At 36.5% G+C, this 27,750-nt stretch overlaps 3 protein-coding genes across 9 annotated transcripts in view; 1 reads left to right on the top strand and 2 right to left on the bottom strand.

Moving 5' to 3' along the window:
* Positions 1-16: 16 nt before the first annotated feature.
* Positions 17-3,686, bottom strand: LOC112705701 (uncharacterized). Of its 2 annotated transcripts, none has more exons than XM_025756611.3 (11): positions 3,188-3,686; positions 2,764-2,821; positions 2,552-2,662; positions 2,247-2,384; positions 2,019-2,088; positions 1,874-1,929; positions 1,580-1,705; positions 1,268-1,407; positions 818-890; positions 664-738; positions 17-568 (listed from the first exon to the last, which is right to left on the bottom strand). In XM_025756611.3, exons 1-11 carry the CDS (start codon positions 3,328-3,330, stop codon positions 257-259), a joined length of 1,302 nt encoding a protein of 433 aa, XP_025612396.1. In that variant the 5' UTR covers positions 3,331-3,686; the 3' UTR covers positions 17-256. The 2 variants fall into 2 exon arrangements, with proteins under 2 accessions (XP_025612396.1, XP_025612397.1); XM_025756612.3 differs by lacking the exon at positions 3,188-3,686 and adding an exon at positions 2,905-3,108.
* Positions 3,687-16,030: 12,344 nt separating this feature from the next.
* On the top strand, positions 16,031-17,076 carry LOC112705706 (uncharacterized). Its single transcript, XM_025756617.3, has 2 exons — positions 16,031-16,255; positions 16,351-17,076. Exons 1-2 carry the CDS (start codon positions 16,129-16,131, stop codon positions 16,896-16,898), a joined length of 675 nt encoding a protein of 224 aa, XP_025612402.1. The 5' UTR covers positions 16,031-16,128; the 3' UTR covers positions 16,899-17,076.
* A 22-nt stretch (positions 17,077-17,098) lies between these two features.
* The window catches only part of LOC112705703 (1,4-alpha-glucan-branching enzyme 1, chloroplastic/amyloplastic), a 30,888-nt gene continuing 20,236 nt past the window's right edge, over positions 17,099-27,750 (bottom strand). For 2 of the 6 annotated variants that reach the window (XM_025756613.3, XM_072201644.1), the window contains exons 5-18: positions 22,161-22,414; positions 21,960-22,079; positions 21,656-21,866; positions 21,510-21,579; positions 21,149-21,418; positions 20,160-21,066; positions 19,882-19,998; positions 19,668-19,730; positions 19,437-19,544; positions 18,792-18,893; positions 18,582-18,649; positions 18,384-18,465; positions 17,787-17,903; positions 17,099-17,534 (exon numbers count right to left, since the gene is read on the bottom strand). In XM_025756613.3, the coding sequence (XP_025612398.1) occupies positions 17,289-17,534; positions 17,787-17,903; positions 18,384-18,465; positions 18,582-18,649; positions 18,792-18,893; positions 19,437-19,544; positions 19,668-19,730; positions 19,882-19,998; positions 20,160-21,066; positions 21,149-21,418; positions 21,510-21,579; positions 21,656-21,866; positions 21,960-22,079; positions 22,161-22,211 (2,532 nt within the window). In that variant the 5' untranslated portion in view covers positions 22,212-22,414 and the 3' untranslated portion in view covers positions 17,099-17,288. Of the gene's footprint in view, positions 17,535-17,786; positions 17,904-18,043; positions 18,466-18,581; positions 18,650-18,791; positions 18,894-19,436; positions 19,545-19,667; positions 19,731-19,881; positions 19,999-20,159; positions 21,067-21,148; positions 21,419-21,509; positions 21,580-21,655; positions 21,867-21,959; positions 22,080-22,160; positions 22,533-27,750 lie in introns of all 6 variants that reach the window. The other 4 variants (XR_011865004.1, XM_072201642.1, XM_072201643.1 and 1 more) reach the window with 4 other exon arrangements.

Genomic DNA, 27,750 nt, shown 5'->3' on the forward strand with positions numbered 1-27,750 from the left:
TCCGAGTGTATAAGCATTTCACATAAGCCTTCAATGTTATTTCTGTACTCAGCTATTTCTTCATCGAAAATTTGATGAATAAATAGCTATCACAGACGACAAAGCCACACATCGTTTGTTGAGTACAATAAAGAATCAGATTATACCACCTGGGAAAGTGGTGTGTTACGTAGTAATAGTACAGAGACAACAATATAAATTACAAGCTTTTCCCTCCCTCAAAATTGGATATACAATTTTCACCCAGGGCCTAATTTTAGAGCGGCATAGCAGGAACTGGTCTACTGGACTTACTTTTTGAAATTCTAGAACAGAACATGAACATTAGCAACACTGAAGACAATAAGAAGAGCCTAAAATATGTTCTTATTTCTTGCATTCCAAGGTCAAGAACCTCCATCTTTTTCCCATACCTATTTCTTCTTTCCATTAAATAACCATCTAAATATTCATCTATTGATACGAATTTATCCAACTTGGCAGGCGCTTTTGAATTGATGTCACCAAGTCGGAGTGGCCCCAGTTTAAAAATTGTAAAGAATGTTGTAGACCATTCATCAAGAACTCTCTGAAATTGACCACGTAGAAACGTTAGAAAATTTTACTGAACGGGGAAAAGGGTTTCAAATAAACCAATAATTTGGAAGTTTTTAAGTGACATACAACATAGCTAGTTTTGTCAGTAGGATTAAACATTTTAAAACAGTCTCTTGATGAAGCTGTTACATCTCCATATATCTGCCAGTCAAAACCCAAAATGAGAACACTGCCAAATCAAGTTTTGTAATACAAGATGGAAGGATGGAAGCCTACAAACCTCAAAGGTGAATGACATCGGAACCCTCACGACATCATACATGAAATCGGTTGCTGTCCCATGTGCAAAATACCTGGAAAGCTAAATATGAGGCTCAAGCAGATCATGTATCTTGCTTGTAGTTTAAAAATTTGAGAGTTTAAAATTGCTGGTTTCTAAAATGTGATGGTGAGCTACCACTTACACCTTCAACCTATCAAATACGTTAGAATATTTGAGGCCTTAAAAGGTCATTTTAGATATCAATTAAGATCCATTTGAGTACTCTAGTTAGACAAAAATTTAATGTCATTATAAATTAACTGTGTTAGGAGCAAGGGGATCCGTTCTTATGTGGCAATGAAGAACCGAAGATAAAAGAAGAAAAATGATATATTAATTAAACACAACATTTTGGCCCTAGTAAAACTTTTGCCAATTCTCATCAGATTCAAATGAAAATCAACTAACCCCACAGAACCGCCTCCCGACCCAACCACGCAACGCTTTTGAAAATGAAGATTGTTTACTTCTTCAAGCAATGAATTCATCCGCTTCAACGGCAATCCATCAAGTGTTGTATTTTTATGATCATAAGGCATAAAAAGAGCCTGCAGGGGGAAGGAAAATGGTTAATAAAAATTGTAGGAAGTGATATATGAAAGGCTGCATAGCATGTCTACCGAACTGCAAAAGTGTTCCAACTTGCTATGAATGCAGAAACTATGGAGGAGAACATTCAATTTTCTTTCAAGGAATGGGTAAAAAATTAACTAAACTTGCCTCCATTCCAGAGTGCACATTGATCCACACATGTGGTTCGAACGAGATGGCAAGTTTCCGCATAATTTGAGCTTCAGGCTCACTAAATGGAGCAGTTCCAGGATTCTCCTCATAAGGATCATAGTCCTGTTGATTTGAACAGTAATACAAATAAAAATGAAGCAATTTGACATTCAATGAATACATAAATAAATAGAAGGCAAGAACTATTGTATAGATTGACAAGCAGAAAATAAGAAAAAAGAAATCCACTTGGTGAAAGTTGATAATGAACAAGATCGATGCATAACCAACCTTCTCCTTTTTGCCCCAATCTACACTCCAATTCCGGTTGAGATCAACTCCTCTGCCTGCAAAACATAATATAAACTCAGGTTTTTGATATATAATGGTAGCCAAATTCAACATCTGAAATATTGTAAAGGAGAGATTCAAGAACCATTTCTTCTCTCACAGAGATCTCCAGCTTCTACAAGTTTTCGGCCATTCAAGTTCTCCATCGGAATCACCTGATAAACAATTAGAGAGTAGCATTTTGATGATACAATCTATAACATATAATTCAATAAAACTGATTATGACACTTCACTGAAATCCTGATTAGCAGAGCCTAGTTCCATATTAGATTCATTATTAACACATAATTACAGCGACAATATGAACTTGCCTTTATCACAAGCTTGTCAAGTGTAGTGTTCAAAGAAGCTTGATCCATGTTAGGTAGTGACTGTTCTCCACTTAGAATAGACAAAATCCTTAAAGCAAGTTCAGTTGTAATAAGCTCCCTTCCATGCTGCCCAAAACTCTGGAAGACAAGGAATCATCTGTCAAAAACACAGAATAACCAATTTGAGATAGCTAAACACTACATCTCAAGTTATAGCTTTCTTTTCAAACAATGCCAAATCATAAATCAGATCAGCCCAATTTCTTCTTCTCCCCTTTGGGAGACCAATGATGGAGAAAACTTACAAGAAGTATGCGGAACTTTGATCTCTCGTCTGTCTCTCTCTTTCGCTCCGAATAAGTAACCACGGTAATCTCAGCACCATAGCCTTTGTTCCCGGCTTTAATGGTCTCCATCTATTTAGAACCATCATATATTGGAATTAAGTTATAGCTTTATAAGTATCCTCGGATTAACTAACACACAACAGATATATAAGCAATCTAGATAGACTCACAGCGAGCATATCCGAGTGACGATGAACCAAAGCCTTGATCTCTTCCAAAAACCTGCCACTGCAGAATCCCACAAAGAAGAGTTTCACTTTCATCGCACCAACAAATCAACAAATTTATGAAGAAAACAACTAAATACTCACACCACAACACACCAAAAGAACAGGCTTAAAAAACACTGCTTCATCTAGTCCAGTGCTTCAACAACAATAAACAAATAAATAAATCATACTGTAAGTTGCAAACAGTGAATCGCAGATGCAGAAGCAGCACGCACAATTAACGCATAATTAATTAATTAATTCCGACATAAGACTGTAAGATTTGGTCAACAAAATCCTAACCTCGATTTACAATCGCGATCTAGACAGTTACAGAAGAAAGTAGAAAAAGGAAATAGTGATTGGAATGTAAGAAATAAGAAACCTGGAATGGTAGAGATCATAGTTGATTGGGGTAACAGTGAGATTTTGTTCCTTGGCATCAACGAAGATCAGATCTCGCGAACAAGAGAGGAAGCAGATGCTGATGGAGAGTGCCAAAGGAACAACAACATCGTCCAAACCCATCTCGTAACTAACTAACTAAACTAACTTAACTGATACTACAGATTCTATCTATGTTTCTTCATCTTCTTCTTCTCTTGTTTCATCTCATTTTTTGTCTCTATTTTTCTTTTTCTTTTTTTATTTGAGATGCTTGTTTGTTATTTTAATTTGATTTGATTGACTCCTGCTGCATCTACTAAGAGTTTCTCACCCAATGATATAAAATTGATGAAGTGATATGGTAGTGGGTCGTTGAAAAATAATAGAAGCATTTTCGAAGAAGCGGTGGACAACAAATATGTTGTCGCCTTTTTTCACGTTCAACGGTCTCGATCCAACCTTGTTAACTTGTCGTAACATGTCAATTCATATATACCATTACTATCTGCAAATTAAGCCATACTTTATATGAATTTAAACGCTTATGTAACCATTATTATCTTTTTATGGTGGTAAAACCAAAAAATATCTTTGTAACATAATGTTTATTAGCGTCAAGTCACAAAGAAAAATGTTTATTAGCGTCAGCTGGTGGAATGTGGATAACGGACCTGGCTTTGATGCTTCATTTTTTTAGTGAACTCATTTTTTATTTTAAAGGAAATTTTCAGAGTAAAATATCTATCATTTTTGTACTGATTTCACATGATAATTTTCTTGTTTCAGAATTTATATTGTTTATAAACGTGTAGATACAATGATATGCTACATTTTTCTCGTGCTTTTTTATTACATACTTGATATGCAACATTTTTTTTCTCACACACAAATATTAGCCCTTGTTTGAAACCACCTCACCTTATTATTTGGTTTTTCGTTTGTAACACATCAGCAACAATTTCCGAGACAAAACGGTAAATGAGGAGTTAAAAATCAAGGTTAATTTTTTTATATATTAAAAAAATTTGGGTGTAATACTTAATCATTGGATTTTATGGAGTTTTTCGAAATTGTGAGAACAGTACAATACGCCCCCCTTGTATTGACAATACGCCCCCCTTGTATTGTATATTTTAAATTAAAATATACAATACAAGGGGGGCGTATTGTACTGTTCCCACAATTTCGAAAAACTCCATAAAATCCAATGATTAAGTATTACACCAAGATTATACCAATATGTAAGAAAAAAAATCAAAAATCAAAGTCGTCTCTTAGATTTTTGAATTACATTAATTTAGTTTTTAATTTATAGTTGTAGGATTTGTGTCTTTGAGTTTATAAAAAATGCATTTAGTTGGACCCTTGCCTTATTTTTGTCCAATTAGCTTGCCGTTGACCAATGACATGGCAAATGAGTGTCACGTTGTATACTATAAAACAATATCGTATGATTTTTTGTGCTAAAACATATTGGAACGATGTCATTTGACAAAGAACAATGCTAGGGGGCCAACAATTTTTGTGATTGTTAGCCATCAACTAGCCATCAATGATGATTTGATGGTGTGAGATTGGTATGAGATTTCATCCAATGGCTCACCTTCTCCTGCTGGTTACATGCTGGCCAAAATTCAATAAAACTGTTGGCCCCCTAGACTTTTCCTTTGACAAATTTAGAGAGTTAAATCCCAACGTTGCTGATCACTTCATCTCCTTCTTCTTCTAAACTCAAATATTCAGCGCTATGAAATCCTCACGCCTGTAACTGGTACCTAGGGTTTGAACGGTGAAACTATCCGGCTTGGTAGAGTCCACTCACACACTGAACTTCGTTTGGAATTGTAGTCGTTGAGCTCAGAAGGAAAAGGGTTCTTCGTGAAACACAGAGGTAAATTTGTACTGGCTAAAAAAAAGTTATAGCCTTTCGATTTAGGTATGTGTCATTGTGTTTGTTTGGTTAGAATTTTGTGTAGGTTGATGAAAATTTTTTGCCATTATCTGCTAGGATTTATGTGTATTTTGTGGGTAGTGGAGGAATTTTTTCTATGCTCTGCTTTCACAGAAGGAAGACGGGTATTTTCTTCAATGCAATTTTATTTGGATTGGCTGATGGCTATTTATAAAATTTATGTTTGTGTGTGAGTGCCATGGTCCGTTGTTGTATGTGTGAGTGTCATGGCTATTTGGAGTTCTCATTGTTGATCGCATAGAGCTTCCATGACTTGATTCGCACATCCAATCATGACTCTGCTTTCAATTTTAAACAAAAATAGAAGAAAAAGAAGAAGAAGATGATGATGAAGACGAAGAACGTTGGTGAAGAAAGAGAAGAAGACCGATAGATGAGTATTACTGAAATTAGGGTTAAAAATAGGTGGAGGGACCACATTGGATCAACTAGTTTTAATTGCTAGCTCAGCTAGCTATTATGTACTCTAGTGTGGCGTGTCAATGTCATGTCACTGGCCTACGGCAGACTAATTGGTCGAAAATATGGTGAGGGACTAACTAGGTGCATTTTTTACAAATTCAGGAAAACAAATAGTGCAATCGGTAAGTCAAAGACCAAATTAGTGCAATCCGTGAATCTCAGGGACCATTTTGGAATTTACCTAAGGAATTATATATTTTTTTATTTTGATGTTCATTTTAATATATTAACAAAGGTTTAATTAATATGTGTTCATACCCTGCCTAAAAAAATAGCCAGACCCAAAATGAATAAGGTCCAAACCTCATAAGGACTCTTTTTCTGTCTACCTGACCTCACAGAGATTGGATTGAACGACGCCAATCCTGACCCTACTTACTCGAATCAATAAACTAACTCCTACAATCTCTCCCATACTTTCAAAAGAGATATCTCAACAATCCGCCAACAAAAGGGACGGTTATCCACCATCAAAAGTTGAACTACTCCAAAGGGTGGTTAGAGACTCTACAATTATAAATATCTGAACTCTCTCAGGTATACTCAAAATCCAATCTACTAAAAATCCTACTTAAACCCTTGCTAACTTAAGTATTGGAGTGATGATTGGATTTTTGTGTGGTATAGAATTTCACAAATGAAATCTCGTCGAAGTATAGTTTCTAAACCAACAATAATCCTTTCATACAAACATTTGTTTGTCACAAGTAACAAACCCTTAAAATTATAAACCGAAGTATTTAAACCTCGGGTCGTTCTCCCTAGGAATTGCAATAAAGTGTCTTGTTATTGGTTATGGAGTATGTTTTGGGGTTTTTGATAAGAGACATGAAAGATAAATGGCAAGGAAGTAAACTAATAGCTAAAAAGGGTCTTAGCAAGGGTTGGTGGTCAAGGATCTCTATCCTAATCACTAACCACAACTTGAGAATTGGCAAGGATCAATCCCATTAAGTCATCTTCTAACTAGTAGTAGAGGAAAGTCAAATGAGCTATATCAATCCTAGTCCATAAGTCCTAACTCTCCACTAATTCAATTAGTGAGAACTAGAGTCAATGGCTCCCAATCATCAATTACTTGGACATTAGTAACTCAAGAGATCCTAAGTTACCTCTCCAAGCCAAGAACATAAAATTCTACTCTAACTTCCTTCCAAGCATTTCATCAAACACTTGGAAGGCATAAAAGGAAAGCATAGTAAAATTGCAAGGAAAGTAAATCTACACTACTCAATTGTAAGGAATTAAACAACAACAAATCAAATGAACAATAAAGGAACATGAAAACATAAATTGCATTAAAGAGAAATAGAAGAACAAAAGTGCATCAACACAAAAGTAGAGAATTACAAGAATCAAATGCTAAACTAGAGAGAAGAGATGTAGAAGAAAAAGAATTACAAAAGAAAAAGTAAATCAAAGTATGAAATTAACCTAGATCTAAGAATTCCTAATCTAGATCTAAACCTAATCCTAATTCTAGAGAGAAGAGAGAGCTTCTCTCTCTAGAAACTAACTTTCCCTCCAAAATTAAACTAAACTAAACTAATGGTGAAAAGTGTGTAAGTTAGTTCATTCCCCCTTCAATCCCTGGCTTAAACAGCATCAGAAATAAGTTGGATTGGGCCCACAAGGCTTCTAAAGTCGCTGGCCACGAGTTGCATTAAGTGAATCATGTGCAACCATCGAAGCGTACGCGTACAGTGCGCGTGCGCGCTCTTATGAATGATGAAACTATGGCAAATCTTATATCATTTTGAAGCCCCGGATGTTAACTTTCCAACACAACCGAAACCGCATCATTTGGACATTTGTAGCTCAAGTTATGGTCGATTAACCGCGAAGAGGTCGGCTTGACAGCTTTTGCAACTCCTTCATTTCTTCATGAGTTCTCCATTTCTACATGCTTTTCCTTCATTCCCTTGATCCAATCCTTGCCTCCTAAATCTGAAATAACTTAACAAATATATCAAGGCATCTAATGGAATCAAGGTGAATTAAATTTAGCTATTTTAAGACCTAAAAAACATGTTTTCACTCTTAAGCACAATTAAGGAAGAAGTTATAAAACCATGCTATTTCATTGAATAAATGTGGGTAAAAGGTGATAAAATCCCCAAAAATCAATACAAGATAAACCCTACAAATGGGGTTTATCAACCTCCCCACACTTAAACCAAGCATGTCCTCATGCTTAAACCAAGTGAGAAACAAAGGGTATCAACATTTATTCAATGTAAATAAACTATATGCAACTATCTAAATGGATGCAACTAATATGCAAAATGGTTTTACCTACTTGGTTAAAAATAAATCAATCATCCAAGTCATACATGCACAAGTAGGGCCAAGATCATATAACGATTCATGAATCCTACCAATTTGAATATCAAAATGAAGTTCAAGTAGACTTGCAAGAAGAACGCTCATGAAAGCCAGGAATCAAGGAATTGAGCATCGAACCCTCACCGAAAGTGTTTGCACTCTAGTCGCTCGGTGTTTGGGATTTATTCACTCCATTCTCCCCTAATCATGCTTTTCAAGATTTGTTTTTCATCTAACAATCAACAATTATCCAATGCATGCATACAAATATCATGAGGTCTTTTCATAGGTTATAATGGGGCTAGGGTCAAGGTAGGATTGTATATGGTTAAGTGGACTAGAATTTGAATCTTTGATTGACTTAAGCTTTTCCACCTAACCTATATAATAACCTATACAATTAAGTGCTAACCTAACTACCCATCCTTCACTTTTTCACATACTCATGCATTTTTCTTTTCATTTTACAATACCTATGCACTGATCTTTAGTGAGCTTTATTTTGGGGCATTTTGTCCCCTTTTTATTGCTTTTCTTTTTCTTTCTTTTTCTATATATATTTTTTTCTTTTCTTTTCTTTTCTTTTTCGCTTTTATTTCTTTTTTTTTCTTTTGTTTTTCTGATTTTTTTTCTTTCTTTCAAGCTACATACAAGAACATCAATGCATAAGGTCTATTCATTTAATCAATACATGAGTATGCACCCAATTCCCAAATATAGAAATACAAAACACCCTTTTATCCCAACCAATATTCCCAAATCTCCCCAAACTTGAATAATAAACACTCCCACTAGCCTAAGCTAATCAAAGATCCGAATAAGGAACTTTTATTGTTTTTCGCTTTAGGCTTGTAATGTGCTAAAATAAAGAGCAATTGGGTTAAGCGTAGGCTCAAAATTGGTTAACAATGGAAGATAAAAGGTAGCTATTTGGGTAAGTGAGCTAATGAAATGATGGCCTCAATCATATAAATGCATGAATACACCAAACAATGGACATATAGAATTAAACAAATCAAAGATCATAATCATAAAAAGAGAACAGTTGCACACAAGAAGGGAAAATAAGTGGTTATAAGATGTAACCACACCATTAGGCTCAAATCTCACAAGCTTGTGTTCTTAGCTCAAAAACCATGTTCCAAAATAAATTCTTTCAAGCAAGTTCAACAAAAACATTTTCTTTCAAATTGGTAGGGTGCCCTAAAACAGTTTCCTGGAGAGGAAATCATCACCCTAACCAAGTAGTCCTAATAAGAAAGAAGTGGTAAAAATATGTACAAATTCTAACTAACATGCAACCTATCATGCAATGCAATGACTATCTAACATTGGTGTTGGAAAAGAAGATTGTTACCCATGGAGATCGGTCGAACGACCTCCCTACACTTGAAGATTGCACCGTCCTCGGTGCATGCAAAGAAGAGCAAAGTGGACGGGTTGCTACAACTGATGAGCTCCTTCAAAAGATTGTGCGGATGAACTTGTTTGTTGTCCCATTTAAAAACTTTTCCTTTCATCCCTCTTGGTGGCCAACCTAAAAGGAGAGAAAAAGAAAGAAAAATTAAGCCAATAACAAAGATATCAAAGCAAATAAAACGTAGGCGGGGGCTAATGCCAAAAAAAGAGTAAGGTTCTCAACTACATGGTAGCTACAACATGTAAGTGAGAAAACAATAGAAGCTAAGGCATATCATTAAACTTGATGCAAGAGTAAAATCAAAGCATGAAAAGCATATTGAGCATCAAGTTCAAACAAGAAATGGTGGGTCATGAAAGACAATATGAGCTCAAATTAATGCACAAAGAACACAAGAGTCATACAAGATTAAGCATTGATTTAAAAGTTTCATCACCCAAAAATATCAAACAAGTCAAGGGGCACCAAAATAATGCAAAGAATTCTCAATAATTGAGTATGAAAATTCAACACCATTATTAAAATAAGAAACTCGAAAAAAATAAAGTAAACACAAGCTATAAAAACAAAATGAAAATGCAAAGAATAGAAGTATACGAATGCGATAAACAAAAGAAAATGGAAGAGGAAAAAAATTTTTTTTTTACCGACGCGGATGCGTCATGTATGCTCACGCGTCGATGTGCATACCGTCCGAGGGACACGTACGCGCCAGGTGCGCGTATGCGTAAGTTGTGTCAGGCGTAGGGCACAACATCAATCCAAGGTTGGCCCAACTCTCGGGAGAAAGTACTAGGGGTGCAAGTGGCGCCATCGATGCGTGCGCGCACAGCGTGCGTACGCGTGCATTGCGCAATTTCAATAAAAAATGCGTACGCGCCAGGTGCGCACATGCGTGGGTTGGTTTGTGCCTTAGGCCCAATGTTCGCACAATGCAAGCCTAACTCTCAGGTTTTGGCTGGGGATGGAATTTTGCATCCACGCGTACGCGCCATGTACGCGTACGCGTGGGTGATGCTCTATTTTTCAAAATTTTTCCAAGTTCTTGCACCAAACCAAGCATTCCAAATCTCCAAACAGCTACCAAAATACCCTAAAACCTTATTTAACATACTATACTACTAATTAAACTTAACAAACAAAACAAAACATGAAATCAAACCTATTCTACCAATATTTACAAAGGAGAAAATGAAAAGAATTTACCATGGTGGGGTGTCTCCCACCTAGCACTTTTATTTATTGTCCTTAAGTTGGACTTATAGGGAGTTCCTCTCAAGGTGGCTTGTGCTTAAACTCTTCTTGGAACTCCCATCAATGCTTGGTTCTCCATTGTGCCTCATTCTTCAAAATTAATATCTCCAAACTTTGATGGAGTTCTACACACACCATGGGCTCCCAAATTTGATTTTCCTTGTGCGATCCGGGGTCCCACACTTTGTTTTGAAACCCGTCTTTAAGTTGGTCTTCATTAATCCATACGGGTGGTAAGCAAGAGGAATTCTCAAGGTGATACCAAACTCTCCTTTTAGACCCATTTACTTGAGCACTAGCCCTGTTGATTTTCGCCAGAAGCCATGTTGGAAGCTTATTCAGGTTGAGCCGAGTAGGTTGGAAGGCTCTCTTCAGGCTGGGTTGGAGAGGAGAGATATTCATCCATCCGAGTTGGGAAGCTTTCAGAAGTTCCCTCAACACGAACATTCGAGGTCTTGAGATTTTTCACTGGAATGTCTTCCTTGTCATTGGGAGGGGGAATGATATTTTCATCAATCACGATCATGTCGGAATCAATAAGGGAAAGGTCCACTGATAAACCCATATTTACGGTTTATCTTGTGCTTAATTGAGTGGATTTTATCAACTCTTCACCCACTTATTCATACTATTTGCATGGTTTTGTATTTGCCTTCCTAATTATGTGCTTTGATTGAAAACATGCTTCTTTGACTTTAATTTTATTAATATTAATTCTCCTTTTATACCATTAGATGCCTTGATATGTGTGTTAAGTGTTTTCAGAGATTACAAGGCAGGAATGGCTCAGAGGATGGAAAGGAAGCATGCAAAAGTGGAAGGAATACAAGAAGTTGGAGAAACTGCTAAGCTGTCCAGCCTGACCTCTTTGCACTCAAACAGCGATAACTTTAGCTACAGAGGTCCAAACGACGCGATTCCAGTTGCGTTGGAAAGCTAACGTTCGGGGCTTCGATTTGATATATAATATGCCATAATGGCCCTGACGCTAGGCGATGCGACCGCGTGCTCTATGCGGCCGCGTCGCAAGTGACGAAAATCAGCGAAGTTAAATTCGCAACCAGTGAATTCTGGGTTGTTTCTGACCCAGTTCTCAGCCCAGAAAACACAGATTAGAGGCTATAAAGGGGGGGAATGCATCCATTCATGATCATGCACTCATAATTCACTTTTATATTTTAGATGTAGTTTTAGAGAGAGAGGTTCTCTCCTCTCTCTCTTAGGATTAGGACTTCTCTTAGTTTTAGGAATGACTCTCAATCCCAGCTTCTTTATTTTTATTTATTTTTTCAATTAAATTTATGAACTCTTTCATGTTATGATTTTCTTTGAATTAATATTATTTGAGATATTTCAGTTATTATTGCTTTCTTTTAATTACATGATTATTGCTTCCCATCTGAAGGCATTTTTATTTGAGCAGTTTCAATTTTCTTTCCTTTTGGCTTTGGTTAAATAATTGGTGACTCTAGAGTTATCAAACTCATTGTTGATTGAAAATTAGAATTCATCCACTTAACTTACCTTCATAGTTAGAGGTTAACAAAGTGGGAGAAAAATCCAATTCTCATCACAATTGATAAGGATAACTAGGAAAGGACCTCCAGTTCTTATACCTTGCCAAAGGTTTATTTTACAGCTATTATTATTTTATTTTACTTGTCCTATAATATATTCACACCTTACTTCCAAAACCCCAATTTTACCTTTTTCATAGCCAATAATAAGAACATACCTCCCTGCAATTCCTTGAGAAGACGACCCGAGGTTTAATACTCGGTTATCAATTTTAAAGGAGTTTGTTACTTGTGACAACCAAAACGTTTGTACGAAGGGATTTTTGTCGGTTTAGAGACTATATCTACAACGCGACTGTTTTTATGACATTCTTTACTGGCAAAAATCCTAACGTCATCCACCCCAGGAGCAATAACTCAGAATTGAGCTTTTAAATTCTCGGCCATTTCATCCATCCCCTGGGCAACAGACTCCTCCAGATTTGCATATTTTTCCCTTTACATGGCCACCTCGTCCACCAAGTTCAGCTTCTCCCTGAAAATTTGACTGTAACTTTCCTCAGTTTTCTTCTTCAAATTCTCCGCCATGGCACAGGTGGTTCAGATTGCTTCACCTCTCCTGACCATTAGCAAGGTCAGAAATAAACACCTTCTTCACCTTCTCCCACTCCTACTTAGACTCCCATATAGATGCCACCTCAGCCTGCAGGTCAGTCAAAGTTTGCTGTGTGGCACCAAGAAGGGTCTTCTCCAACTCCCTCATCAGAGCATAACACACTCCGGCTGTCCAAATTTTACCTCGAGCCAATATTTGAAGATGATTTTTTATAGAAACATCATCCATACTAATAAAACTATGTGGCAAGATGTATTTCTCATAAAAGTCTACACCATTAAAGCTCGACTCATATAGGCTTCCAGATTCAGATGTTTTACGTTTTTTGGGTTTCGGTTTAGAAAAAGGAGGAAAGGGGGGAAAAGTTTGAGGGCCAGAGTCGAAAGAAGGGGTAAGAGAAGGAGGATTGGAAAGGATCTTAACTGTTGAAGAAGGGCACGAGTCTGACTTAGAAGAGGAAGAGAGGTTGTTCAACTTCCCAGCCTCCTTCAACTGGATAACTCAGATAGCAGCAACATTTTTCTTGGCTTGGCAGAGAGTTTTTAGAGCGTCCAGCCCACCAATCATCTCTTCTGCAAAATCAAATTAATCAATGTTAAGTAACAAAGGCATAAACACCAACAAAGGCATCTACAAGATATATAAAGAAACACTACCTAGCTTGGTCCGAACGTAACTCGGGTTTCCTATAAGAAATTTCTTAGTATCAAAGTTAGGAGCTCAGCCCCAATACTTTTGAAACAAGGCAACCATACATTCCTCTACTTCATCTAGGTCGTCAAGATTGTATTTTATAATAGTGGGGTTTCTTCCCAATACAAGCTAAAGAGGGGTTCATCTCTTTCATTCAGAAAAAAGATCGGACATCCTCAACAGATCAAACTTTGAAAAAACAAATTTTAAAATCATGAAAAGAATCATAAAAAATAGAGAAGACCTTCCTTCCCCGAATAGTTTGGAAGGAGATCCAACCCTGATTTTTGGAACTAAAGAGTTTGGTGAATTGGAAGAGGTAGAAGAAGACCTTGGAAGCCAAAGGCAAGTCGAGTTCTCGACATATCAGTTGGTAAACTTTTAAAAAATTCTAGAAATTAGGATGGAGTTGAGAAGGGACAACTTTACAAAGACCCAAAATTTCAAATTCAAAATCGGTAAAAGGGAGGCTCACTCCTAACCTAGTGAAAAAGCACTCGTATAGATTCTCTCCTCGGGATCATCAACTATAATCTCATACTTATTCTCATCCTCTCGATCTCTACATATCCTATGTTGTCTACGAAAAGTCTCGGCATACTCATTATTGATTACAAAGACAGCAGAAAATACAGTAATATCTACTCAATCTAAGTCAGACGAGACTTTAGACGACATGCTGAGAACTACTAATCGAGACATAAAGCTATACCTACAATACAGCAAAAGAAAAATCATCACTACAAGTCGGCAGGCTAGGCAAAATAACATAAACAGTCAAGACAATGTCGCAAGATGTCGATTAATCTTCAACAACGCAGAAGAAATTTACAATTTTCTCAACCTCTTGCGTACACAAAAAAACACATTAAATTATCAAAGGTGAAAAATGGCGCCATCTTCAATAAATAAAATGACACCATTTGGGGCATCACAAAGCAAAATCATATATTCAAATTTACAGCAAAAGAATAGAGTTCTCAAAACAAAAAAAGAGAATATAAAATCATCAGACAAACGACAAAGAGCATAAAAAGCATCAAGATATCATTTTTTAACAAAAAATACCAAAGAAGCAGTACAGTATCACACTAAAACAAATGTAGAAAATAAAAAACGAAATAGGGACCAACCTTGATTGAGAGCGAAGTTAAAAACCGCAAAAAGACGAACATTCCTTCAAGAAAGTGCGAGCAAAGCCTCCAAAATCTCAAGATAGATTAATCTTGAAAGTGGAAAGGGACACAACAAAGAAGATGAAAAACTTTTTTGAGAGAAAAATGAAGAAAACGTTCTGAATAAGAAGCAAAAAGGAGAAAGAGAAAGAGGGGTTGAGTATTTATAAGGCTCTAGGGACAGAATGATAAATTCATCCCCTCATTTATGATGTGCACGGTTTGTACGGTTACTAAAGTAATCGTAAGAAACGTGCCAAATGATTGCGAAAAAAACGCTACGGTTGAGATTTAGAAATCATGTCTAGTATCCGACCTAACCCCCGAAAGGCGGTTTACCCAATGTGATAAATTGGCATTTAAGGACTTGTCCGACCTCTAATTACTTGAGACCGACTTATCAAAAGTCCGGCTTCAAGTAGGGGTACTGTTCATACACTGTCCCAAAAATAACCAGGCTCAAAATGAATAAGGCCCTAACCTCATAAAGACTCATTTACTGACTACCTGACCTCATAGAGGTCAAATTGAACGACGCCAATCCTGTCCCTACTTACTTGAATCAATGAACTAACTCCTACAATCTCTCCCATACTTCTAGAAGGGAGATCTCAGCAACCCCCCAACAAAAGGGACGGTTATCCACCATCAAAGGTGGAACTACTCCAAGGAGTGGTTAGAGACTTTACAATTATAAATACCCAAACTCTCTTAGGTATACTCAGAACCCAATCTACTAAAAAACCTGCTTAAATTCTTGCTAACTTAAGCATCAGAATCTCTTCCAAGTACCACCACTACCTCTTCAAGGAGAACTCGGATGGTGGCACATCGATACTAGTAGAAGTCGGATACTGTCTCAAAAAAATTTGGACCTCACGTTCAGACCCAAAAGCGACCCAATTTCAAGTAACCCTCAGAACAATATGTATTACTAATGTAAATTATATTATGTGCATATTAAAATTAGTCACTAAAATTAATTATTAATATAAAATATATATTAAAAATAAATTAAAATAACATAATACAAATATATTATAATTAATTTTAATATACAAAAAATATTTTTTATTTTATATTACCAAATACAAGTTCTTACATTTAAAATTCAAATAATGATCATAATTAATGACTAATATTTAGGAGAAATTCTTTACATAATTCAATATAAATATGAAAAATATGGTACATAATTCAATGATAAAGTATCAGTAAAATTATTAAATTATTCTTGTTTAATTTAATTTAATGAGTTGGTCTTAGGTGTGCCGTCAAAGTCTAAAAATATGGAACGAAAAGGGCATTAACATCCAGAATTTGAGATGGAGTCCTTTCAGCCGTTGGATGTAGAATATGACCGTTGCAAGCGCTCCTTCTTTTCTCTATCTTGTAATATGCATTTATGCTTTTGGTTCTCTCCAATTTCAAATAAAAGACTGAGAGACCCACAGTAAAAGCCACACAAATAAAAGTTGGCAGTACCAAAAAAAAAAAAAAAAACGATGTATTCATTCTCAAACATGAAATCTGAACGGAAGCCTCCGCTCCCTAAATCGCCCATACGCCTCCGATCTCGCCGTCCTCTCCAACAATCATCTAATTCTACACTCTCTCTTCAGACTCCATCAGGTCTCTACTTTTCTTATTCTTATTTTTATGGTTTTATTTAATCTTTTTATTTGCTTGTTTATTTATTTATACTTTTCTGGAGTTAATTGAAATAGGTTCTTTGAACAAATTTCAAAAATCAACTCGTCCTCTGGCCATTGAAGAATCTGCGCTGCGACCTGAATACCAGACCATATCATGCGAGATAAGTGCTTTGTCAAAGATGGTGAAGGAAGAGCTTGGGAATGCAGAGAAAGAAAACTTTGATAGTTTTGCTGCTGGGGCTGCTTCTTGCGGTTCGAGACCGGGTGTTTTGTTTGAGAGAGGGAGGTTCTATGATGAATACTCTGCCAGAAGGAACGAGAGGCTGAGGAGGAAGCAGGGAGTGGTGGCAGTTGCAGAGGAATCGAAGCTGCAGGCGTACTCTGTGGGACTGGGTGTTACCATGGAATCTGCAAAGAAATACAGTTCAAGAAAACTTGGAAGCATCAGAAAATCCGTTACTGCTGCATATTCTATGGAGATGAGTGAGGCACAAACGCCAAGGTACATGCTCAGAAGCATGACCAAGGAAAAGGAAACCAAGAAACCTACTCTTGCTGCTGTCCCCAAACCTCCACCTGCAGGAAGGAAGATTGGAACAAGAAGAACAACTAGAATTTGAAATCTGTGTTCAGTATGAAATATGACCTTTTTTGTTTCTTTTGATTGGTTGGAGAAGAATTTGATTTAACTGATATTTGGATTAAATCTTGCTCTCTTCTCTGTTTAAAAAAATTTAAAATTTGTTAGTTTTTACTTAGTCAACCTTAACATTGAAATGAGATGAGATTGTTATGATATGATGAATTTCTACACCATATATCCAAGCATGTAAATTCATAAAATTCATTGCAATTGTCTAATTCTCCCTCAAGCTCCTTGGCTTATTTGAAAGAAAATAAAAGGGATGTTTACATGAGAAGAACTGTTCTTTCTCGTACATATATATACACACACCACCCGCTGGCATCTACAAAATTTACAAAATAAATCCCTCCCTCGAGAAAATTTCTCAGTTGTCTGCATCTTCGTTATTGTCCAGAACTTCACTTTCTAACGAGGTAGGTTTCTCAAGAGTTTCTGCAACAAGAACTGGAGTTGATGTCTCCTCTACCACACCGAAATTGGGATCTTTATCTGCTATGGATGCAGATTCACCAGTAACTTTGCCAACATCTTCTGCAGCCAGTCTCTCTTTTGCTGCAACCACATTGCCATTGCTGTTTTCTTTGTTGTTTTCGTCCACTCTATAATATACCTGCAGAAGTTTTCAAGTCAAGTTAGCAACCCACAATTTGCAGGGAAGGGCAAAAGAAAGGCTTGCACATTTTTTGTAAAGTACATAGTGTTAACATGTGCAGTGAACTCGGTTTGAACTTGTTCCCAAGTGATTGTATTAAAGTACACATTGACACCATTGCCTAATAGAGGGCAAAAAACAAACTAGTAACCAGGATCAAATAGCATTTACACCAAAAGGTGGTTTCTAGAGGGCAACAGATAAGCATACCACACAAGTGCGAGCGGGGGAGAGGACCTTGAAGGAATTGGGCCGATTATTAAAATTAGTTTCAGGAACTCCTGGAATTCCTTCTGGGGAGGTGAAATGGTCTATATCATGACCTACCTGGAAAATGGAAACAAAAAACAGTCAACCTTGTCAATGAAGCAGGGGAAACAAAATGTGAACACATACTTTCAGAATATGCAACTGAGAGTCGCACTTAAAAAATACAGGCCCCTCCCATTGTTTTTCTTTATGCTCACCTTTTCAGTTACTTCTGTCATTCACTACTCTTACGGAGTAAAACCCAAAGTGTTTAAATTATTTCATATTCGCGTTACTTCTACATTTTCCCTCAAGCTGTTCTCCTACCTCACCCCTGCTCCTAAGTGCCAATTGGTGCGTGAGCAAGCATTATACTTGGATAGAATATAAGGCTTGGCAGATTTCTTTTTGGTTTGGAAAAAAAGAAGTAAAAAACAGAAGCTTTTGCAATTTGAAAACAGTTTGTGTGCGCTAGGGGCGAAGAGAAAGGAAGAGAGATGGGTTAATGTTTCCCTGCTTATACTAATGCATACTGCCAGGGAGATTAGGGCTCCTTACTCTTCCACGTCCTCCAAATTCCCAAGCATCACTATCCAATGCAACTCTATATTTCCCAGGCAAGTCACAGCCAACTTTATAGCTGCATAAGTTTAAACCAAACCATGTGGTAATCTGTTACTATTACAAGTAATAAAAATACAAACTGCAACAAATACAATTCCCCACGAATAAATGAAAATTAAACACATTGCATACCCTTCATACGTATTCTCTGGGTGAAAATTGAACACAAACACAAGATCTCCACGCTCGAAAACTATAACCTAAAAAAGGAAAAACCGACAGGCATTTAATTATAGCATGGCACTGAATTACACTTGGATCAACTCAGTAGCCAGTAGCATGTGAATTGTATTTTCTTTTTTTCTAATAACTCATGTTTCAAAAATACAAAACACCTATCACCTTGTCTTCTTCGTCAGTGCTGCTTACAATCTGTTTTGTTGATGTGAGGAATGAAAATTTATCATCAAGCAAGTTCATTGCCCTGTCAAATGCATTCATGAACTGCACAAATCCAAAAGACAAAAAAATAACACACATATGAGAACCAACAAACTAAAGAACAAAGAGAATTTTTAGCTTTCTGCAAAACAGGCTGAGACAAAATATCTGAAAATGACCACATCTCACGGTCTAGCACATCTTAAGAGTCACGCAGTTAAATACAGAAACTATATGTATGAAATTTCATGAGTTAACAAAAAATTCAAATGTATATTACACATATATGTGATACAATTTTTCTTTGACTATGTGAAAATTTGTTTAAAAAATAAGATTTTCCTGTTACACCTACAGATTTATGTTTGCTTGATTTGAGTTATCCCAACTTAAAAAGGATTCAGATTTTTGTAATTGTGATTGTTAATAACAATTAGATCCAAATAGATCAACCTAGACAAGATAAAGCTTGATTCATACTGGAAATATAATGCTAACTTAGGAATCAATCATAATTAAACTTGGTTTGGGCCTTGTTGAAAAGCTGAGGCATGAAGCCATTTAATGAGATGTCAATATTCTGTGCAGAAGTGATTCAACATGTACCTTGTATCGCAAATGATCTGTATCCACCAGATTCCACTGACGCCTGCACTTCTCATAACTCCATCCATTGCCTTCTCTTGGGAAATCAATCCACTCCGGATGGCCAAACTAATTTCTCATTAAATATAATTGAACAATAAAGAATTTTTTTTGTCAATTTGAAAAAGGTAAATGGCAGGTGCAACCATGAGCACCAGTTTTTCAGGCAGAATAGTGAAGTAATACGCATACCTCATTGCCCATGAAATTAAGGTAGCCCTCCCCACCTAATGCCATGGTTATGAAGTGTATCATCTGTACAAGATTAAAATATCAATGACTACAATATCTATAAGTGCACGGAAATTATAAAGCAACAAAAATAATTTATTTATTAGCTGCTTTTTGTAATTCATTTTTGATGTGATTGATGTGGTCCAGAAGTTTTCATGGTTGGATAATCAACCTTGTGAAGTGCAACCCCTCGTTCAATAGCAGGAGAAGCATCAGTCAAACAAGACATGCCAGAATACATTTCTTCATCCATTAGAAAAAATGCAATAGTCTTGTCCCCAACAATGGCCTGCCCAAGGCAAAAGAAAGAGAAGAAAACTTTAGAAAGCCAATGAAATGAAATAAAATTCCCAATTATCTGTCCCTGGTGGGTTCCTTCATTTTCTATTCACAAATTTATCATTGCCCGTCATAAAGGTAAAACCCGATGCAAATTGGCAAAGCTCATACCTGATCATGACTTTCAGCATAAGAGACACATCTCTCAGTGTATCTCCTGTTGGTCAGACTTGAAGAGATTTCCTTCATTGACCACTCATGGTCTTTCTTGTTCTTCAAGTAGTCAATCCACTTGTCAGGGATGGCCATGGCCAGACGATAATCAAAGCCGATTCCCCCTTCAGATACTGGCCGACCAAGTCCAGGCATGCCAGAAACATCTTCAGCAATGACAGTTGCATCTGGGAAAATATTACGGATCAGAGTATCAGCCAGCATCAGATAAACAACAGCATCTACATCTGTGGCTTCACTAAAATATTCACTATAATTCCCTGTAAATGTAGTGTTAATCCCATGATGATGATACAGCATTGATGTTACTCCATCAAATCGAAATCCATCAAATTTGAATTCCTCAAGCCACCACCTTAAATTCGATAGAAGGAAACGAAGAACTTCCCAATTTGCATAGTTAAAGAGCCTACTATCCCATAATTTATGGTAGCCTCTATCTCCAGTATGGAAGTAAGAATCTTGTGAACTTTGACCAACATCATATCCATTGAGTCCATCGGTAACATTATTACTAGCATGACTGTGGACGACATCCATTAAGACATGCATACCTAAGCTATGTGCCTTGTCTATTAGATATTTAAGATCTTCAGGGGTTCCAGATCTACTGCTCACGGCAAAGAAGTTTGTTACATGATACCCGAAAGACGCATAATAGGAATGTTCCATCACAGCCATTAACTGGACAGTGTTATAGTTGTTTTCTCGAATGCGGGGCAAAATATTATCTGCAAATTCCGTGTAGGAGTTTATGCGGGGTTCAGAGCTACTCATTCCCACATGAGCTTCATATATCCTTGGGGCCTTGGGCTTTGGGGGACGTGGATACTTAAACTGATACCTGTAGAACAAACTAAAGGGTGAACTAGCAGCTAATACAATTCTTCATAAGATAACAATCTAATAGATATGGAATACGGAACCTCTCCGAAAGTGGTGGATCCCAGTAGACACCATCATACGGTGCAGCAAATCTGGTTGGATCGACAGTAGCATATTTAATCCAAGCAGGGATTCGATCAACCCAAACTCCATCACTGTGTTTGAATCTAAACTTCACTTTCGAATTGTGAGGTATAGCTGGATTTCCCTCAACATCAGGAATCTTAATACTCCAGACGCCAAACTGGCTTTTTTCCATTCGGTGGTTAGAACCATCCCATCCATTAAAATCTCCAATAACTTGTGCTTCCCTGCATTGAAAGAAGCATATCAACTGATGAAAAACTAAACAAAATGATGAGAAACCAAGTCGACTAATGTTTATCCTCGGAGATAACTTACTGAGCAGCAGGTGCCCATTCACGGTACACAATGCCACCTTCTTCTCTGTTAAATCCAAATTTCAAATAACCTAAAATATATAATCCAGCAAAATTAGTGAAGCTTAACACAACAAAAGTGAAACATTGCTTAGCAATTAGAATCACCTTTTGCAAATTCCTCAAGGCCTCCTTCGTATTCCTCAATAAGCTTCTTCTGATCTGCATATCTCTTTAATCGATAATTGAAGTGATCTTTATACGGTTTTAGGGCAGGATCAACATTAAAGATGGCGATATTTTCTAAGTTTTCCTCAGTGGAAGACATTGTTGACTTGTCATCAGTCATAACAGCTATGCCTTTGAAACCTGGCCTCAACTAGACGAAGGAAAAAAGCACACTGAACTAATCTAGCATACGTAGAATTCACGGATCTCTAAAGAGTTTCGTATAATCGTATCGTATGCATACCGTATGGTGTATTGGTTTTGTTGATGGAAAGATGAAGCCATTGAATGCATGCAGTCTGCGAAAGGGAATAGTGAGTGGAATGGAAGTTTGCGTTGTAAGCCGGTGCTTATTTCTGGAGACCTGCAAGAAAGGGTGGAAAATGATTAAATGAGAAAACCAAAAGATATAATTAAACATAAAAAAAATGAAATTAGAGAAAACCTGGGAGGAGGGTGAGCAAGAGGGAGGAAGCAGAGGATTAAGAGCAACCATGTTGAGAGAGGAGGTTGTTAAAGTTGCATTGAGGAACACCGTAAGGCGCGATAAATAAGTGAGTGAGTAGCGCCAAGCAGAACCACATGGGACCCATGGACATGGTTGATATATTATTGTGATTAGTAGCTACAGTAACTATACAGAACAGGAAGGAAAGGACAGCATATGTGCTTTCACCCCGTGAAGAAGCAAACAACGGCCTACGATCAACCATATGTGTATGTTTCATTTGCTCTTTTTTCTTCCCAAAGCTGCTTTCATAAGTTTCGTTATAGTTCCACCGTTCATAAATTTCATTTTTTCCTCGACTAAAATCACCTATTAAAATTAATTATTATATATTTATATATTATATAAATTAAAAATATTATTTATATATTAAAATTAATTATTAATATATTTATATATAAATATATATTATTTAATTTATTTTTAATATATATTTATATTTTAATATATATTTTATATTGATAATTAATTTTAATATACATATAATATAATCGTATATAAATACAGAATTTATCTATTTTATATTTTTTATATTAAATTTACAAATTAAAAAATTATTAAAAAATAAAAATTTAAATTTTTAATATATTAATTTTATATTTATTAAATAAAAATATTTAAAATTTTTACTAATAATAAATTTATAAAAATACATATTAATTAAACTCATAAATATATGTTATTTAATTATTTTTAATATATATTTTGTATTAATAATTAATTTTAATAATTGATTTATATATATATATATATATATATATATATATATATATATATATATATATATATATATATCTTGATGCAAAGATAGTTATTTGTTTTGTCCAATGCATGAATGTCAAATGTGAAACTGGAAGGAGGCCAGCCCAAAAATAGAAAAACAAAGCCCAGTGGATGTATTAGTGGGCTCGAGTGCCCTGTCTCACTGTCTTGCTACATGATATGGTTGTTATCTAGGCTTTGTCTTGGATTTACCATCCATCAAATTAGACCCAAAAATTATTTTCGTTGTCTTGTCAAAAATAATTTCTTCTTTCGCGTTAAATTATATATCTATTTTTATGAAAAAAGTAATTCTATTTTTTTATTTTATACATGAAAGTATGAAATACACGTTTACGGTTTATCTCTTGACAATCTTTAGTTATTATTCATGTCTGTTGAAAATATCGACACAGTTTGGCTGAGTGTTTTTTTTTTTTAGTATTTCAGAGGAACAAAAGTTTAGAAAAAAGCAATAATTACAAACTAAACAGATAAGATAACTCTTCTATCATCTTCACTTAAGATTCTAGCTACTTTAGGAGGAGACACATCCAAAAAAACAAAATTAGATTCTATCTTTAAATTAATTTTCGCAGGATAATCTGCACATCTATTATCTTCTCTATAATTTTATACAAAAAATATGTTCCAGTCTTTCTTTCTCACCTCATTTATCTCTCTAACATTTACATTGGGTAACTTTCTAACTTCTTTCCTCCATTCAAAAGTCTAACCACTGATGCAGAATCAATTTCCACCACCACTCTCTTGAAGTCTATGGTCCAAGCTAAATTAAGGCCATTTTTTACACCCAAGAGTTCTACTAGAAAAGTCATTCTAGCCCCTATCTTGTGGGTGAAACTTGCGATCCAACTTCCTTCTTCATTCTTGAGGATACCGCCGCACCCAGTAACAACCGGATTTTCCTGCGCTGTGTCGTCGATGTTCAATTTAATCCAACTCCTTGGAGTCCTTGGAGGAGGATGCCAACCAATGTTTCTCTCCAGTTCTTCCTCTTTGCTTTTCTACCAGGTAATTCTTCTCTAATGCTTCTTTAATATCTTGCACCTGTTTGTAGATTTCTTAATGTGATTGTTATGGTCTGTTGTAACTTGTGTCATGCATTTCTTTATTTCTTCAATACCAAATTCTCCAGCAAGTTGTGATGAAGGTATCTAGCTAATTTAGGTTATCGTTCTTCCTTAATTGCTTCTATAAATTCACCTCAATCCAGTCCTTCCAGTTTGATTGGAAAAAGTTTAGAATTTCATTACTTTTCAACAAATTGATTCAAATGGTGGATGCTTTGCGACAATTTCTTAGAGTATGTAAAGTATTTTCTGTTCCACTATTGCAAAGAGAGCAGTTTTCTATACCACCAGATATCTTTGCCTTTCTTTGATTTGTCATGATTCTCATGTGCATAGCTGTCCAGAAAAAAATTTTAGCTCTTTGTGGTCCTTTCTAACTTCATACTTTTTTTCTAAATGGTATTCCCTTCTTTCGAATAGTTCTTGAGAGATTTATATGTAGTATTTAGAGAGAAATCTCCATCTTGTGATAGTTTCCATCCAATTCTATCATCTTCTAATTATGCTTGGGGAGTAGGAGTAACAATGATTTTTCACAATATTTGGGGATAGATTTTGGTAGAGCTTGTCTATATTCTAGTCTCCATTTAGATTTGTCCATTCCCAAACAAAGCTGTTAGGGTCAATTGAGTCAGGATTTAGAGCCAAAATAAACAGACAACCTTCTTTTTTCACCCATTGATGTTTCTAGAAAAGAGTTGATGGCCCATTTCCAATGTAGTAGGTGGAGAAATTTTGAAAAATAGACCATAATTTCATTAACTCCTTTCAAAGAGGGGAATCTGTAATCTTCACTTTGATTTGATAGTTCAAGCTTTTTTCCATTACAGTACTTATGACTTAATACTTTCACTCACAATGCTTCTGATTTTCTTTGGCTTGCCATAAAATATTGAGCAAAAAAGCATCATTCACTGTTGTTAAGTCACGAAATCCAAGGCCTCCTTCATGTTTTGGCCAACAAAGAGTTTTTCACCAAATCAGATGCATTTTTCGTTGATTGTTGTCCTCACCCCAAATGAAATTTCTTTGGATCTTTTCTACTTCTTGGCAAATTTCTCTCAGTATCCTCTCGTGTTGCATATTAAAATTTAAGTCTGGACTCAACACTAATTATACTAAAGTTAATATCCCTGCAAGGGATAGATATTTCCCCTTTCACCCCTTAAGCTTATTCTGGATTCTTCCCAACATGTCTTTATAATTCTCTTTTCCCTTCAATTGTTTGTTATCATAGCCCTCAAATATCTGCCTAAGTCTCTTTTAGGGATGGTAATTTCCCCCGGCAGGATGGGTATTCGCGGAAATTTACCCACCGGGGGACAAGTTTGGAAGTCATTTTCTCCCTGCGGGGATGAAGGATGGGTATCCGTTTAATAAACGGGGCGGGGGCAGGAAGAGAGGTACCCGCCTCGTAATACTCGTATAATACCCATATAGATAAAATTACATAAATATCCTTTTATATATATATATATATATATATATATATATATATATATATATATATATGTATGTATTATGATGGAAACAAAAACCTAATTCATGCCTCTGTCTCAGTCCCTCACTCTTTCGTCAGATCACTCTCAGTCTCTCACTCTCTCAAGTCTCACCCTTTTCGTCTTTCTTTCTCTTTCTTCTTCCCTTGTCGCCGCTCACCTTCTTCCTCTCACTGAGTCGCCGGTGTCGCTCTGTGCTTGCTTCTCATAGCGTTGGCGCCGCCTGCACCCGTGTCGCCGCTACACCCACATTGTCGCCTCTACTCTGCAAAGACGAAGCTCCTCCAGCCATGCCTCTGCCATCATCAGCTTTTTCAGATCTGTCATCACTAGCCATGCCTTTGCGTCCAGAGGAGAGGAGAGCCTTCATGCCGCGCGTTTGAGGAGAAGAGAACTGTCACCACTTTGTCGCCGTCCAGAGGACAGGAGAGCCGTCTTCACGCCGCGTGCCTGAAGAGAACTGTCGCAGTTTTCGTTACCATCCAGAATAGAGTTATCTTCGCCGGCGCCGTTAATAAAAGATCCACCTTCGTCGCCATTCAAAGAAGAGCTGTTCTTGATCGCCGTCAAAGGAGAGCCGCTGCTGCCTGATGAGCAGATATTTTATACGCTTTTTGGGGATAATTTCATGTAGTTTTAAGTATGTTTTAGTTAGTTTTTAGTATATTTTTATTAGTTTTTAGGCAAAATTCATATTTCTGGACTTTACTATGAGTTTGTGTGTTTTTCTGTGATTTCAGGTATTTCCTGGCTGAAATTGAGGGATCTGAGCAAAAATCTTATTCAGGCTGAAAAAGGATTGCTGATGTTGTTGGATTCTGACCTCCCTGCACTCGGAATGGATTTTTTGGAGCTACAGGAGTTCAACTGGCACGCTCTAAATTGGGTTGGAAAGTACACATCCAAGGCTTTCCAGCAATATATAATAGTCCATACTTTTCTTGAAGATAAATGACGTAAGCTGGCGTTTAACGCCAGTTCCATGTTCCATTCTGGCGTTAAACGCCAGAAATAGGTTGCAAATTGAAGTTAAACGCCCAAAACAGGTTACAACCTGTTGTTTAACTCCAGAAATAGTTCAGACACGTGAAAAACTCAAGTCTCAGCCCTAGCACACACCAAGTGGGCCCCAGAAGTAGATTTCTGCACCATCTGTCTTAGTTTACTCATTTTCTGTAAACCTAGGTTACTAGTTTAGTATTTAAACAACTTTTAGAGATTTATTATGTATCTCATGACATTTTAGATCTGAACTTTGTACTCTTTGACGGCATGAGTCTCTAAACTCCATTGTTGGGGGTGAGGAGCTCTGCAGCATCTCGATGAATTAATACAAGTATTTCTGTTTTCTATTCAAACACGCTTGTTTCTATCTAAGATATTCATTCGCACTTCAATATGAAGAAGGTGATGATCCGTGACACTCATCACCATTCTCAACCTATGAACGCGTACCTGACAACCACCTCCATTCTATATTAGATTGAATGAGTATCTCTTGGATTCCTTAATCAGAGTCTTCGTGGTATAAGCTAGAATCCATTGACAGCATTCTTGAGAATCCGAAAAGTCTAAACCTTGTCTGTGGTATTCCGAGTAGAATTCAGGGATTGAATGACTGTGACGAGCTTCAAACTCACAAGGGTTGGGCATAGTGATAGACGAAAAAGGATCAATGGATCCTATTCTAGCATGAATGAGAACCGACAGATGATTAGCCGTGCGATGACAACGCACCTGGACCATTTTCACTGAGAGGACGGATGGTAGCCATTGACAACAGTGATCCACCAACACACAGCTTGCCATGGGAGGAACCTTGCATGCATAAAAAGAAGACAGGAGAAAGCAAAGATTCAGAAGACAAAGCATCTCCAAAACTCCAATACATTCTCCCTTACTACGTAACAAATACTCATTTCATGTTCTTTCACTTTTTACAATTGAAACTAAAGAACCCTATTGGTATCCTGACTAAGAATAATAAGATAACCATAGCTTGCTTCAAGCCGGCAATCTCCGTGGGATCGACCCTTACTCACGTAAGGTATTACTTTGACGACCCAGTGCACTTGCTGGTTAGTTGTGCAGAATTACATAGTGTGAGTGTAATTTTCGTGCACCAAGTTTTTGGCGCCGTTGCCGGGGATTATTTGAGTTTGGACAACTGAC

The sequence above is a fragment of the Arachis hypogaea genome, chromosome 8 (assembly GCF_003086295.3).
Source record: "Arachis hypogaea cultivar Tifrunner chromosome 8, arahy.Tifrunner.gnm2.J5K5, whole genome shotgun sequence".
Classification (NCBI taxonomy): Eukaryota; Viridiplantae; Streptophyta; class Magnoliopsida; order Fabales; family Fabaceae; genus Arachis; species Arachis hypogaea.

Coding starts and splice junctions, on each gene's coding strand:
- LOC112705701 (XM_025756611.3), bottom strand. CDS start 3,330: ATGGGTTTGGACGATGTTGTTGTTCCTTTGGCACTCTCCATCAGCATC. Junction 2,822..3,187: donor TATGATCTCTACCATTCCAG/GTTTCTTATTTC, acceptor GGGATTCTGCAG/TGGCAGGTTTTTGGAAGAGA. Junction 2,089..2,246: donor TTGACAAGCTTGTGATAAAG/GCAAGTTCATAT, acceptor ATTGTTTATCAG/GTGATTCCGATGGAGAACTT.
- LOC112705706 (XM_025756617.3), top strand. CDS start 16,129: ATGTATTCATTCTCAAACATGAAATCTGAACGGAAGCCTCCGCTCCCT. Junction 16,256..16,350: donor CTCTCTTCAGACTCCATCAG/GTCTCTACTTTT, acceptor TAATTGAAATAG/GTTCTTTGAACAAATTTCAA.